At 44.1% G+C, this 12,828-nt stretch overlaps 1 protein-coding gene across 1 annotated transcript in view; it reads left to right on the plus strand.

The window, feature by feature from the left end:
• SLIT3 (slit guidance ligand 3) overlaps positions 1-12,828 on the plus strand; it is a 575,787-nt gene that overhangs the window by 36,645 nt on the left and 526,314 nt on the right. Inside the window, exon 2 of the mRNA XM_081292656.1 lies at positions 9,216-9,287. Within this exon, the coding sequence (XP_081148782.1) occupies positions 9,216-9,287 (72 nt within the window). The remainder of the gene's footprint in view (positions 1-9,215; positions 9,288-12,828) is intronic.

A 12,828-nucleotide genomic window follows, 5' to 3' on the forward strand; every position in this document is an offset into this window, starting at 1 on the left:
CTCTAGAAGGGATGGTGATGGCCATAAGGACCACCTTGAAACTTCTCTGCCGCACTCACCAAGGGAACAAAAGTTCCTTGAAAGGAGCTTCTTTGTTTAACAATCTTTATGGCCATGAGAATAAGGTAAGGTAGGCTCAGAGCAGGTGCGTAATGAAGGTTTGTCTTAGGAAGCAAAACAGGATGGAAGGGAGGAAGGGGTAGAGGAAGATAGGAAAGGCAGGAATTAAGGGAGGGAGGTGCCTGCTTCTCCATGTAACGTGCTTGAACAACTCAAGAGTCAGCGAGCAGTTACCCTAAGGCAATACCTCTGGTCTATTATACACGCTGTATCTTTTACCCAGAATGGTTTCTTTCCCTCTATTACCAATTTCCACCTGGGCTGGGTCTTCTCCAATAAATGAACCCAAGCACTGGTCAAGCTGCAATGGGAGTTTTGTCCTTGGCCAAAAAATAGGAGAAGCAGGGAGGTATGGCTCTGAGAGCTTCTCCACTGGAGGCTGTGTGCCAGGGGTGTAGGGTAAGCAAAATGGGAGGAGGGACAGGCCAATGGGGGTATTTTTGAGGTTTCCGGGGATGGTGAAGAATATAGACCCTGCCTTTTTTGCTCCTTTTATGGCCTCTTCTGGTCAGCATCATGATGACTGTCAACGGTTATGGCACAAAAAAGCAGGAATTTTACCAGGGAAATGCAGTAGGAGGAGGAGATAATGAGCGTAAAGGCACTCGGCTCCTGTTGCTGCTGAAGCTGCCCTGGTCTGGCTCTATCTGTGCTATTCTTGGGGCTCAATAGGTAGTTGGGAAACTTCCTTACTTCTGGGATACAGAGAGCATGGCTAGTGTCTTGTGTGAGTCTCCCCCACAGAGAGTTTGGGTAAGCATGTGATTGGAACCCCTCTTATGGGAAAAGAATATGTTAGCTGGTTGGGGAAAAGCAATCTACTCCTTTTCCCCTGGTGACACTTGCCTGTTTCCAGGTGAACCTGCCTGTGCTCAACTCATTCTCAGGTCTTAGTTAAAAGGCCACCTTTTTCTAGAAGCCTCTCTTGACCCTTATAATTCCATGCTCATTCCTTTATATTATCCAGAAGCTTTGGTTTTGCCTGTGGCCTAGCACAGAGCAGGAGTGTACTACATTCCCTGATCCAAATCCAGCCTTCTCCAGGCTGTTTTTATGAATAATGTTTTATTTGGGAATAAAACCATTCCTATTTGTTACATATAGTCTGGGGCTAATCTCACACTACAGAGAAAGTTGAATAGTTGTGACAGAAAACATGGCCAACAAAATCCAAATTATTTACCTCATGGCTTTTTAAATAAAATTTATCAACTTGTGATACAGTTGTGATAGTCTTTGCTAATTTCTTCTTTATTTTTTCCTCATTAAACTCTTAAGTTCCTTGGGCAGAGACCATACCAGCATTATTTAATCTGTGTCCTAGTATTTATTACAGCTCCTGAGAGTTGGCCAAGATACATTTGTTGAATAAATGATGTATCAGTAAGAAACAAAAAATAGATGGAAAACTTGAATTAGAATTGCCCAAGGAAGATTGGTTTGCACAGGGAATATTTCATATGTGTGAGTGTGGTTTGGGAAACCACAAGGGATTAAAGAAGGAGAGTAGTTCCCCAACTAAGCCAGAAGAGATGAGAGGAAGAAAAGTGTTCTTGAACCAGAGAACTGAGAGAATCCTGAAGAGGAGTAGTGAACTTTGGCGGCAAAACCAGCTAACCTGATGGACTCTCAGGAAGGAAGCTGGAGACTGTATTCCTTGTCTTCATCCTGTTTTTCCTTCCTGACTCCTGACCACCTCACAGGGAGGTAAAAGGGCACAGGAGCCAGCCCTGCACCAGGTCCATTTAGCCTCCCAGGGTGGAACAGGATGGAGAGCAGATAACTGACACTGAGGCCGAAGCCCCCTCACCAGCTCTTCTGGTTTGATTGGATTCCCTCTTTACTGGTGGCATATCAGGGCTCCGGGCTGTCTTGGTTCGGGCCCCTCTTGCCTTTTTCCTGAGACAAGTCTCTGAATCATGCTCTGGGGTCTTGATGGTGTGGATTCAGCACCACATCTGAAGCCTTGTTCAGGAGCTTCCTGCCTTGTCCTCAGTCCCTTCATTTCTGTGTAATTCCCACCCATTGCTCTGCTGTCACCATCCCGCCACAGTGTCTGCCCTCCCTGTCTCTTCTAGAAGGTCTTTCAGGAAGTCTCCTAGAAGGTCTTCTTCTGAGTTTCTGCTCTTAATGTTCTCTCATGCCTAGTTGCCCACTCCCCGTGGAATTTCGACCACATCTCTTAGCATTTGGTTTTGCAAATTCTTACATTGTTCCCTAAGTATCTTAATCCATCTGCTCAACTAGACGCCAAGCTCCCTGAGGGTAAGGACCAAGCTATATTCTTTTAAGTTTTTAAACCAGCTTGGTTATGGCTCCCAAGATATGAGAATGACAGACCTTTAAATTGACAGGCCTTCATAAGTCATGTTGCCCACCCTCCTCTGCATCTCCAGGAAGCTGTAGACATCATGCCCTGCATGGATTGTCTACAATCTCTGCTGGTGCACACTTATAATGGGTTCAATGACAATGTGTGGCAGCTTGTGCATTTTCATCTTTTGATGAGAGCCTGCTGTCTTTCCTACTACCTAGAAGTTGACATTCTGTATTCATGTGTTGTACAGGGGATGAGGATCTGGTTTTAAAAGTCTCATCTGAACCTAGTATGTTCTCTATATGGTGTCCTTTATTTATGGTGATGTTATACCCCAGTAAATCAATTGTAAGCTAAAAATATCCTAAACCAAAACTGCATGTAATAAACCTCACCCATTGCACATCATAGCTTAGCCTGAGTGCCTTAAATATGCTCAAGACACTTAAATTAGCCTAGAGTTGTCAAAATCATCAAACACAAACTCTAATTTTAAATAAAGTGGTGAATATATCATACAATTTATTAAAAAACAATGATTGAGAATGCTTTAGCCACACTGCAAAGTTGGAAAACTCAAGTTGAATCATCATAGACAAATGTCCCTTTGAAGCCCATCCTGACCATGCCTTTGCCTACATCCTCTCCTGATCAGTTGTTGGCAGTGGGTGAAAATTCACTGCTCTGAGCACTGTCTAGAAGCTGTTCCCTCACACATTGTCCTTTGCATGTCAGGATTAGCCTGCAGAGCTGATATTTTGGGTCATAATTTACAAAACTCACAACAGAAATTATAACTTCAGAGGCTCAGTGAAGTTGAGTCCTTCCCAAGGCCACACAGCTAAGAAGATGGGATCCAAATCCATAACTCCCAGGTTTTCCACTGAAGCCCCCTTCTCTGCACTGTGTTGTTTCCCTGTAGACTTTCCCTCCTCCCTCTTCACGGATGTGCCATGGCTCTGCACAATGTTGCAGAATGAATAAAGAGAAAGGTATGAATGTGCTTGTGCCAAGACAGGGAGAGTGGCATGCCTCAAAAAATATCATTTTTGTTTCATATTTTGTTTCATTTTTTTCCAATGCTGTTCTGAATTCCTCTTTCTTCCCGCTCCACTCAAAGTGTCAAGCAGATGTGAAAATACCACAGAGTTCCAAGGTTCAGCATTGGTTTATGATTCTCTGACTGGAATGGGGAAAAAATAATGTGGGGATCACCATGGCGATGCCTGTTTATGGAGTGGCATGACAGATGATGGGCACCATGGTAGATACCAGATGCGGGCAGAGGCCACAGGGATGATATTCCTTCATGGGTTGCCTAGGGACTCAGTGTTCCTACTGCCCAGCTTCACCGAGATGTAGTGGGAAACGTGCCATCTTGACTAGAGCTGTCCACTAAGAGTCTGCCTTTGTTTTTTTCAATGTGCAGGGGTAGGAAATTCTGTTCTGTCATACTATATTTATTTATGCATCCTCTTTCTCTCTCCATTCAGTAGATAACTTGACACAGTAGAAAATCCTCAGGCTCTAGTGGTAGATGGACAGCATATGATGGCTAAAAGCTTGACTTCTGTATTCAAAGAGTCCAGGTTCAATCCCAGCCTCAGTGTTATCTGACCTCATGGGCAACTCTTCTAAGAGTCAGAGTTAGGAGAAGCTAACCTTTAGCCTCCTCATGTAAAAAATGAGATAATAGTACCTCTTACAGATGATTGTCTCTGGATTAGAGAAATGGATCCAAAGTCTTTAGTACTGTACTAGGTGCATAGTGTAGGCTCAGCACCTGCCAGCCCTTAAGAAGGCTGATCTGTGGTGGTTTTTATCTGTTGAAGAGAAACAGAACTGTGCAGAGACAAGACAGAAACAAGGATGATGTGTTAGTCAGCTTTTTCGCTGCATTGACTAAAAGATCAGATCAGAAAAATTGTAGAGGAGGAAAAGTTTATTTGAGGGCTCATGGTTTCAGAGGTCCTAGTCCATAAGCAGCTAGCTCCATTCCTCAGGGCTCAAGGTAAGACAGAACATCATAGCGGAAAAGTGTGGCAGAAGGATGCAGCTCAATTACAATCAGGAAGCAGAGAGAGATTCCACTTGCCAGGTTACAAATATATACCCAAAGTCCTGCTCTGATTCCTACCTCCCCCAGCCACACTCCACCCCTTCTCAGTCCCTATCAGTAGTGGATTAGATTGCTGATTGGGTTAAGACTCTTATAACCCAATCATTTTTCCTCTGAACCTTCTTGCATTGTTTTACACATGAGCTTTTGGAGGGCACTTCACACCCAGATCTTAACAGATGGAAAGATAAGGCATTGGCCTTGCCAGTATGGAATGCTATCACATTTTGGTGGCTTAGCAGTCCTTTCCCAGCCTGACTGAGTCTAATGTGTGTACATGGGGAGGCCAAGCAGGAGAGGTCTCTGTCCATGAACTCATACATGGTTTTGCCATCCTGGGAGTCCTCTCCTGTACTTAGTGAATCCAGCACCGTATGAGGAAAGAGAAAGTGTGGAGGATTAGGCATGAAGTTTCATGGCTTCAGGCCTGATGGCAGCGTCTGGCACTTCTGCCTATGTAGTAGTGATGAGAGTGAGTCATGGGACGTGTGCAAGGGAAACTGGGAAATGTAATCTATATGTGTGCACAAAATGGTTTGGTGGTCAACTCTGCAGTCTGCCGCAGTCTGTCACAGTATTCAGTCGTGATAATAACTATCACGATGAGTAAAGGAACATCATAATGGTTCCTCATGATGTCTTGTGAGCATTCCTAATTATGCAGTCTTTACTTTCCTGAGCCTCAGAGAGGGCCAGTTCTCATCCCCAGAGTGACATGTGTGTGCCTTCGCCCCTGTGAGCCATTCTTGACTGTAACAATGGACTGAGGATGGCCAAGGTGGCAGGTGGGTCTCAGCTTTGACATAGAGACCATGTGAATGGGGCTTCTAAATGCTCAGAAGATGGCCTTCTCTTCCTTTCTGTTCTACCTCTGTTGTTACAAAATGAATCACCCCAAAACTCAATAGCTTAAAATACAGCATTTGCTTTACTATTATCTACCACAGTTTCTGTGGGGTCAGGAAACCGCGAGGGGGTTAGCTAGATGGTCTGAGCTCCGAGTTCCTCCTAAGTTAGCCAGCTGGCGACTGGCTGGAGCCTCGAGGCTGTTTTCACCCGGCATGCCTGCCCTCTTGGCTAGAAGGCTCTAACAGCCAGATGGGCTCCTTGAGTCCCTCTCCTGGTCTCATTAGAAGATCTCCAGATCTCCTGCTTTTCACATGACAGCTCGAGGCTTCAATGCAAGTGCTGAGAGAGAGGAAGAGCGCTCATGGCCTGACGAGTGCCCCACAGCCCCCGGCAGCCACCTGTTGCCTCCTCTAGCTGCAGACATCCAGCAGAATTACTTCCGCCACAATCTTGTTTTCCCAGCAGTCTTCATGGAACTGCTTGGGTTCAAGGAAAATGTACACAGACTCTACCTACATGTTTTGATGGTGAGTGTCAGGACAAAAACTGTAGACACATTTTGCAGCCAGCATGCTTTCTTGCCCCCCATCTACAGGCATCCTTGCTCCCCCATCTGGGTCACCCCTTGTGAGACCACTTCTCATCCTAGGCAGACATGTACTGATTCCCTCAGAGGCCAGCAGGGATCAAGAAGTCTTGCTAAACATTCAGGGAAGCCTAGTCTGGGGCCGTGGGGACTGGAGTGGGATGGCAGCTCCTCATTAGTGTCATTTAATTAATTTGCATCTCCAGCCAAGCATGTTTGAAGGCCAGGCTTGGTTTTTCGCCATCCTATGGTCTATACATAGGAGATGGTAACAGCAACCATGGAAACTCAGAGAAATTAAGTGATTTAGTCAAATTCACAGCTGGGGCTGGGAGCAGAGGGTCGGGCAGAGATTTGAACCTGGACCTGTCTCCCATCAAAGACCACATGTTCCCTGGCTTCTCTATTTGTGGAGGTAGACAGAGGCTAATAGCAGATCTCAGCTGTGGGGAGAGCCCTTCCCTCCTCTCTGGCCCCCTGCACCACTCTGTACCCAGGAGCCATGGAAATAGATGTCATAGAAACACTGTGATGGAGAGGTAGCAGGAGGGGCTCCTCTTGGTGCTGTCACTCTTTCAATCAAGAAATACACCCTTTTCACCTATAGGAAGATGGCCATAAAGGGGGCTCTTGGGGAGATTTATTTGTAGTCACAAAGCTTGAGGTGTAGGGTGGTCAGCTTCTCTTGAGGAACCAAAATTTCAGAGTAGAGCTGGGAGCTTGCACATCCAGTAAATGAGATAATCGTAGTAGCCATGATTTAGTATGTAGCAAATGTTGGATGAGCACTGTGTATCTATCATCTCATTTAACCCTCTTAAAAGCTATTGAGGTCAAGGTCATCATCCTTGTGTTGTCAGTGGAAAACAGAGCCTCAAAATGAAGCAAACTGCCCTTAGGTCATCAGGTGGCTAAGCTCAGGACAGCTTGGCTCTGGAGCCTGGGTTCCCAAACACTGACTCTGCCAGGAGAGCCCCACAGGATACCCACCCCTGCCTTATCCTTGCATTTCGGCAACACATTTTGTGCCCCTTTACATAATAATATTAATTGAAAATATTGGTGCCACATCCATCAGCACAAGTTGCTACTATTATATGCTTGTCTTGACAATTAAACCTTTAGTTGCATTGTCATATTTGCAGTTGTTGAGGTCCCCAGACATGTGTCTCAGTGCAGTCAGAAGGTGAGAAGAATGTGCATGATGTTGGGGGCTCACACATACGGCCTGGCTGCTGGTTTTTGCCCCTCCCACAGTCCTTCTTGACTTCCCACTGCTCCTATTGCTCTTTCTTCGCAGCATGCTCCATGGTCTGAGAAGGCGAATGCTGCTTCCCCATGTCAGGCTAGCTAGGAAGCAACCTGGATGGCTGTTGAATGTTTTGGAAAACTAGATGAGGAAGGGAGGTGGTACCCAAGCAAAGTCCCTCGAGGACTCACTTGATATTTATTTCTGATTTTAGGAGAATAGTCCCTCTCAAGTCTGATTATTTTTCAGACAAAGTGCTGGAATCTGAAAACTGTTTCCATGTTCCTTTTATGTAAATGTATGATTCCTAAGTCTTTCTGGGGCATTGTTGCATGATGGGAACTTTAGAATCCAACTAGGAAAGCCAAAGAAATGTGAGTCCTTGGATGCTGTGGGGCTCTCCTGACATAGTCAGTGTTTGGGAACTGAGCTCCAGAGCCAAGTAGTCCTGAGTTTGAATCCCTGCCCAGCCACCTGGTGACCTAAGGGCAGTTCATCACTGGGAAGATGCCCCATGGTTGCCATGTGCCCTCTAATGACATTCTGGCCAATGATGACCCACATATCCAAAAGTGACCCCTTAAGATGATACTGTCTCAGGACATTGTAGTTTTCTAGTTTGTGTAAGTATACTCAACAATGTCTGCACAGTGATGAAATCACCCAATGACACATTTTTCAGACAGGTCTGATTATTAAGTGATGTGCCACAGAATATAGATGTTCTGGAGGAGAGAGGGCCAATTCACAGATACCTGGTATAAACAGCAAGGGCCAAATCTCTGAAACATTTCTCATGTGGAAAGCATAATATGTAGAGATTAATTGTTAATCATCCATTGTTAAGAATTGTAACATTTTATTCTTGGTTCCTTCTTTAGCATCCATACTCATAGATAAAATTAGTGAACATAGAATATTTATATTTATATGCAGTTTCCCTTCATCCTGGTTCCCCCCACTCATGATGTCCCCTTCATCCTTGACTCCAATATTATTACCAGAGGCTTTCATGGAGAATTCTCCTCTTTGGGGCCATTTTTAGGAGCATAAGCTTACAAGTGGAGGCAGGAGTATTCATGCAGCTGTCTTTACCTAAGGAATGAGATGAGCAGCTACCTCTACCATGTGCCAGGGACATACTCTACTATGTTGGGCTGTGGAATTAAGTGAGAGATGGTCTTTGCCCTCAGGGAGTATGCAAAGTAGTTGGAAAATAGATGTTTTGTTTGTTTGTTTGTCTATTGGACACTCTTGTCTATTGGTGTCTAGCTATATATCAAAGTCAGTAAAGATTCTTTTGGTTTCAGGTGATAGAAAATTCAATTCAAACTGGTTTAAGCCAAAATATGAATGTGATGGTATAGATGAGCTCATGTAATGTTAGACTACAGAGGCATGTGGCTTCTGAGAAGGTCCAGACACTCATATGACAGCACAAAGAATGTCTTTTTCATCTTCTGGTTCTGGGACACTGTCTTTTAATGGTGGCAAGATGGCTTTGGGGAAACCTGAAGTTCAGCAATCCCAGTTGATACAGAATTATTGTTAGTATGAGTCGTGTATGCATTTCTCAACCAATTGTTGTGATCAGAGGGATTGAAGATACTTATAAGCCTGTCCTGGATCAGGTGCCCATTCCTGGGATCCCTAGAATCCAAATGAGGAGTTAGCCCCACTTGTGTGACATGACATGAAAGCCAGGGAAGGAGGGATATCCAAAGCAAAGTTTGGTAGTTGAAGAAGGGGCCATAGAAGTCAGGCACTTAAATATAACAAAGCTCCTCTACCTAATAATGAATGGCTTCTTCCAAACAGCATCAATGAGGCCGGTTGGGCATGCTCAAGGGATAGCATTACTCATTGCAATTGCCTTCTCCTTGACAGGCAGCAGCCTCTCAGTCCAAGCCAGTCTGGGTTGAAGAGACCAGAAGTAACCTGCAAAAATCTGACCTGATTTTGCTTTCCTTTGCAGTGACCTGGACAGAAATAATATCACCAGGATTACCAAGATGGACTTTGCTGGGCTCAAGAACCTCCGAGTCTTGTAAGTAGCAGATGGTTCTCCAGTGCGTTTTCATTTTCACCTTTTTAGCCTTGTGAAAATGTTCTCTGCCCTGACCTCACACTCCCAAGCACTGGGCAACAGGAATTCACGATCTTGCCGCAGAAAACCCTTCATTACTGTACCCAAGTGCTCACAGGTATCTCATTCCATGTCTGGATGCTGCTGGCTGGCCGAGATAGATGGAAGGGCTTGGTTCCAGTGACAGGGAAAACAGAGCTATAAACGAATAAATCAATATGCCCAGCTTCCAGACTGACAGCAATGTCAAGTTGACTAACCATGCTTCCCTTCCATAGAGATTATAATTTTTTCTCTAGCCTGTACATTAAAATAGCAATCAGGACAAAGGTTATTTATCTTGTTGCTTAATGGAGAGGAAGGAGGGAGAGGGTCAGACAGGGTCGGAGCCCTTGCTGAATGTTCACAGCTGTGCAGCTAGGTAGCAAAATTTGAGATGGGCATTGATGGAATAAGGGAGCAAGGAATATGTGGTCTCATAATTGTGTATTGAGCACTTTCACACATCCTTAAGGCTGCGAGTAGTAAGAAGCTTCCCAAATGCTTGTTTACTGAAAAGTCTAAGACTCCCAGAGTGCAACAGGAATTCACCTCCCTGGGAACAATTGGATCCTCTTTCCCTCTCTACTCAGTGGATGATTTTGGTCTGTCAGCCTGGCTGTAGACATGAAGTACAATTTGGGCAATGTGGCCACAGCCTTGATGCCACAGAATATCAGCTAGCATTTCTTTCTCTACTAAAGTGATGGCTTAAGTGCTAGTACCTAAAAGCCATTTCTTTCTTTTTCCTAATAGCCTGTATAACAGGGTGAATTTGTACTTAGAAGTCGCGGACTTAGAACTAATTGCCAGTGTAACTTGGGCAAATCTCTGTACCCTTTTGGGCCTTGGTTTTTATCTGTAATATAGGGAATGAATAATTAGATGTCCTTACCTATCATAGTTACATGTAGAATGCTTTATGGTTTTAACATTTTCATGAACAGTCTTAGATTATTCTCAATATCACTTGTCAAGCGATTCTTTTATAGCATTGTTTTCCCAATTAAGATGTTAATAATAACAATGATGAAAGTAACCAACAAATACATGATACTTCCTATGGATCAAACATATATTTAAGTAGTGCTAACATATGAGGTCAGCATCATTATGCAGAGGAAATTGCACAGATAGGTTAAATCATCCCAGCTCTGCATAGCAGGTGACTTAAAGAGTTGGGATTGGACCCCATCTTTGTGTCTTTGAAGCTGAATACTGTGTTGCTATACATTTGCATTCTAGAAAGCTCAGAAAACCAAGGCAGTAACAGTTTACCCATTTTGAAAATGCAACAGGGGCTGGAGGTGTAGCATAGTAGAGCACATGCTGAGCATGCACAAAGCCCTGGGTTCAATCTCCAGCAGGAAGAAAGAAAGGAAGGAAGAAGGGAGGGAGGGGAGGATAAGGGGAGGAGAGAGGAAAGAAAAAGAAGAAAGAAGTGCAGCACTGATGAGCAGGGGCTTACCTTAGTTTCCCTGAGCACCATTGTGTGGGGATGCAGGGATCTGATTGCTGGGCTTCCAGCCACCAGATGCTACCAGATGCTTCCTTGAACAGACATATTTGCCTGTCTTTGGTCTTGAACATTCTATTGTCATCATCCTCAGAGGGAAGATCCACCCTGTACCAAGTCTTCCTTTTGCCCTGAGCAGCTATGTTTCTGTTATGTGACTGGCAGCTCTGAGAAGCCGTGCATGGATCAGAATTGAGATTGAGATAAGGGTGGGGGAATCCCATGGTTCAGTTTTAGGATGATCTTTGGTTAGAGGTATAAGCAGGAGACTTCTGATTCAAGGTGATTTGCCCAGTTAAAAAACACATTTATTTTGGCCTATTTTTTTTCCATTTCTGTCCTCTGCATCTGTCAGAGTTTTCCCTTCATATAAGTTGGAAATTTCATTAAATGCTTCATTTTCTAAGTCAAAAATAACCCTTTGATATTTTTTACTGTTACATCAGAAAGACTAATAAAAATTCCAATTTTCATATCTGCTGTCTGCAAATAGAAAGTTTAAAATAATCACCAAAGATCATATCAATATCCTCTGGATGGGTCTACAGAATTCCTTTGACTACAGTTTATCTTTTCAGTTAATTGTTGTATCCCTCTTATTTTGATCAGCAATGCCAAAAAGCCTTTTACCCCTACTTTATAGACACTATTAATATACTGTTTCATTATCTTCCTTATCAATTCAAAGACAATCCCATTCAAGTGGTACTTTATTACTGCAAAGGAATCTGTTAGGTAGAATAGCTGAAATGCTTTTTAACACCAATAAAATATCTAAATATTTTAACAGATTTCCCCTCAATTTTCTTTTTAGCTGAGTAACCTAGATAACTATCTTTTTTTTTTTTTTTTGAAAAGCTTTCATCGCATCTTGGCACATTTCCCATATCTGTTCCTTATTTACAATTTATAGTGAAGCCAGAAAAGACTCTGTAGTCTTGAATAATTTGAATTTGCCACCCATTCCCCCCTCCAAGCTGTTAATCCAGTGCAGGTGAATGGGTGAAAACAGATAAAACAGATTGGCAGATTCTAGTCTCATCCCAGGGTAATCTTCCCTAAGTGAAATGTATTCAAGGAGGAGATGGAAGAGTTGCCCAGGACAGTTATTTCTCTGATGGGGTGGGAGTAGGAAAAGTCTCTTCTGGTGGTATCAATTAGAGGACCTTTCTTAGTCATCTATTTAAGGACTGTGGGCTCACAATGTGGGAGCCAGCTTTATCCCAAATGGGGTTAATAAAAGAGTTAAACTCCACCCCTGCCATCGTCACATGAAGGCCATTTCCGATTCAGATCTAGTGCTAAAACTAAAAAAATAACAACGCCAAAAAGCTGAAAATGAACACAGCCTGTGTCTCTCTAACTCAAAGCAGACTCTAGCCATGGGCCGCCCTCTGGAAATCCAGCCCCTCCTGGAGCTCCTGTCCCCTGAGGCTGATCTGGGGACAGGGCAGTTGAAGTGGCTTTCATGTCTGCTTGCTCCTTTCTCAGCTCAGAGGTCTCCGTGGAAGTTTCATGGCTTATTCATTCATTGACTGTTTTATTCACCAAATGGCGACAGGTTATTGAGCCTATAAGTGCCAGATACTAGCTGGACTCTGATAGATCTAGGAAGAAGGGCTCAAAAGGGGCTGAGACAACTTTCCAGCAGGTGACACTGATGTAGGGCAAACAAGGAGAGCTAAATAACACGTCATTTGCAAAGGTGTGGGTTGGGGTAAGAAAATCCAAGGAGATGCTATTCCCCAGGCTAGGGCACCAGGGAGCCGCTGCTGCCCTGAGCTTTGAGGAGCAGTGGGCAGGGTGGTCTGCAGGGCCCAGCCAAGGCAGGGGCAACAGGAATTCATGATCTTGCTGCACTGTGGTCTTGGAGAGAAGGTCATGGTCAACCTGAAGTTATGACAGGAGGGGAGGGAATATGTCCCCCACTGCACTGTCCTCTCACTG

This window comes from Spermophilus citellus (genome assembly GCF_964194105.1).
Source record: "Spermophilus citellus genome assembly, chromosome: 1".
Classification (NCBI taxonomy): Eukaryota; Metazoa; Chordata; class Mammalia; order Rodentia; family Sciuridae; genus Spermophilus; species Spermophilus citellus.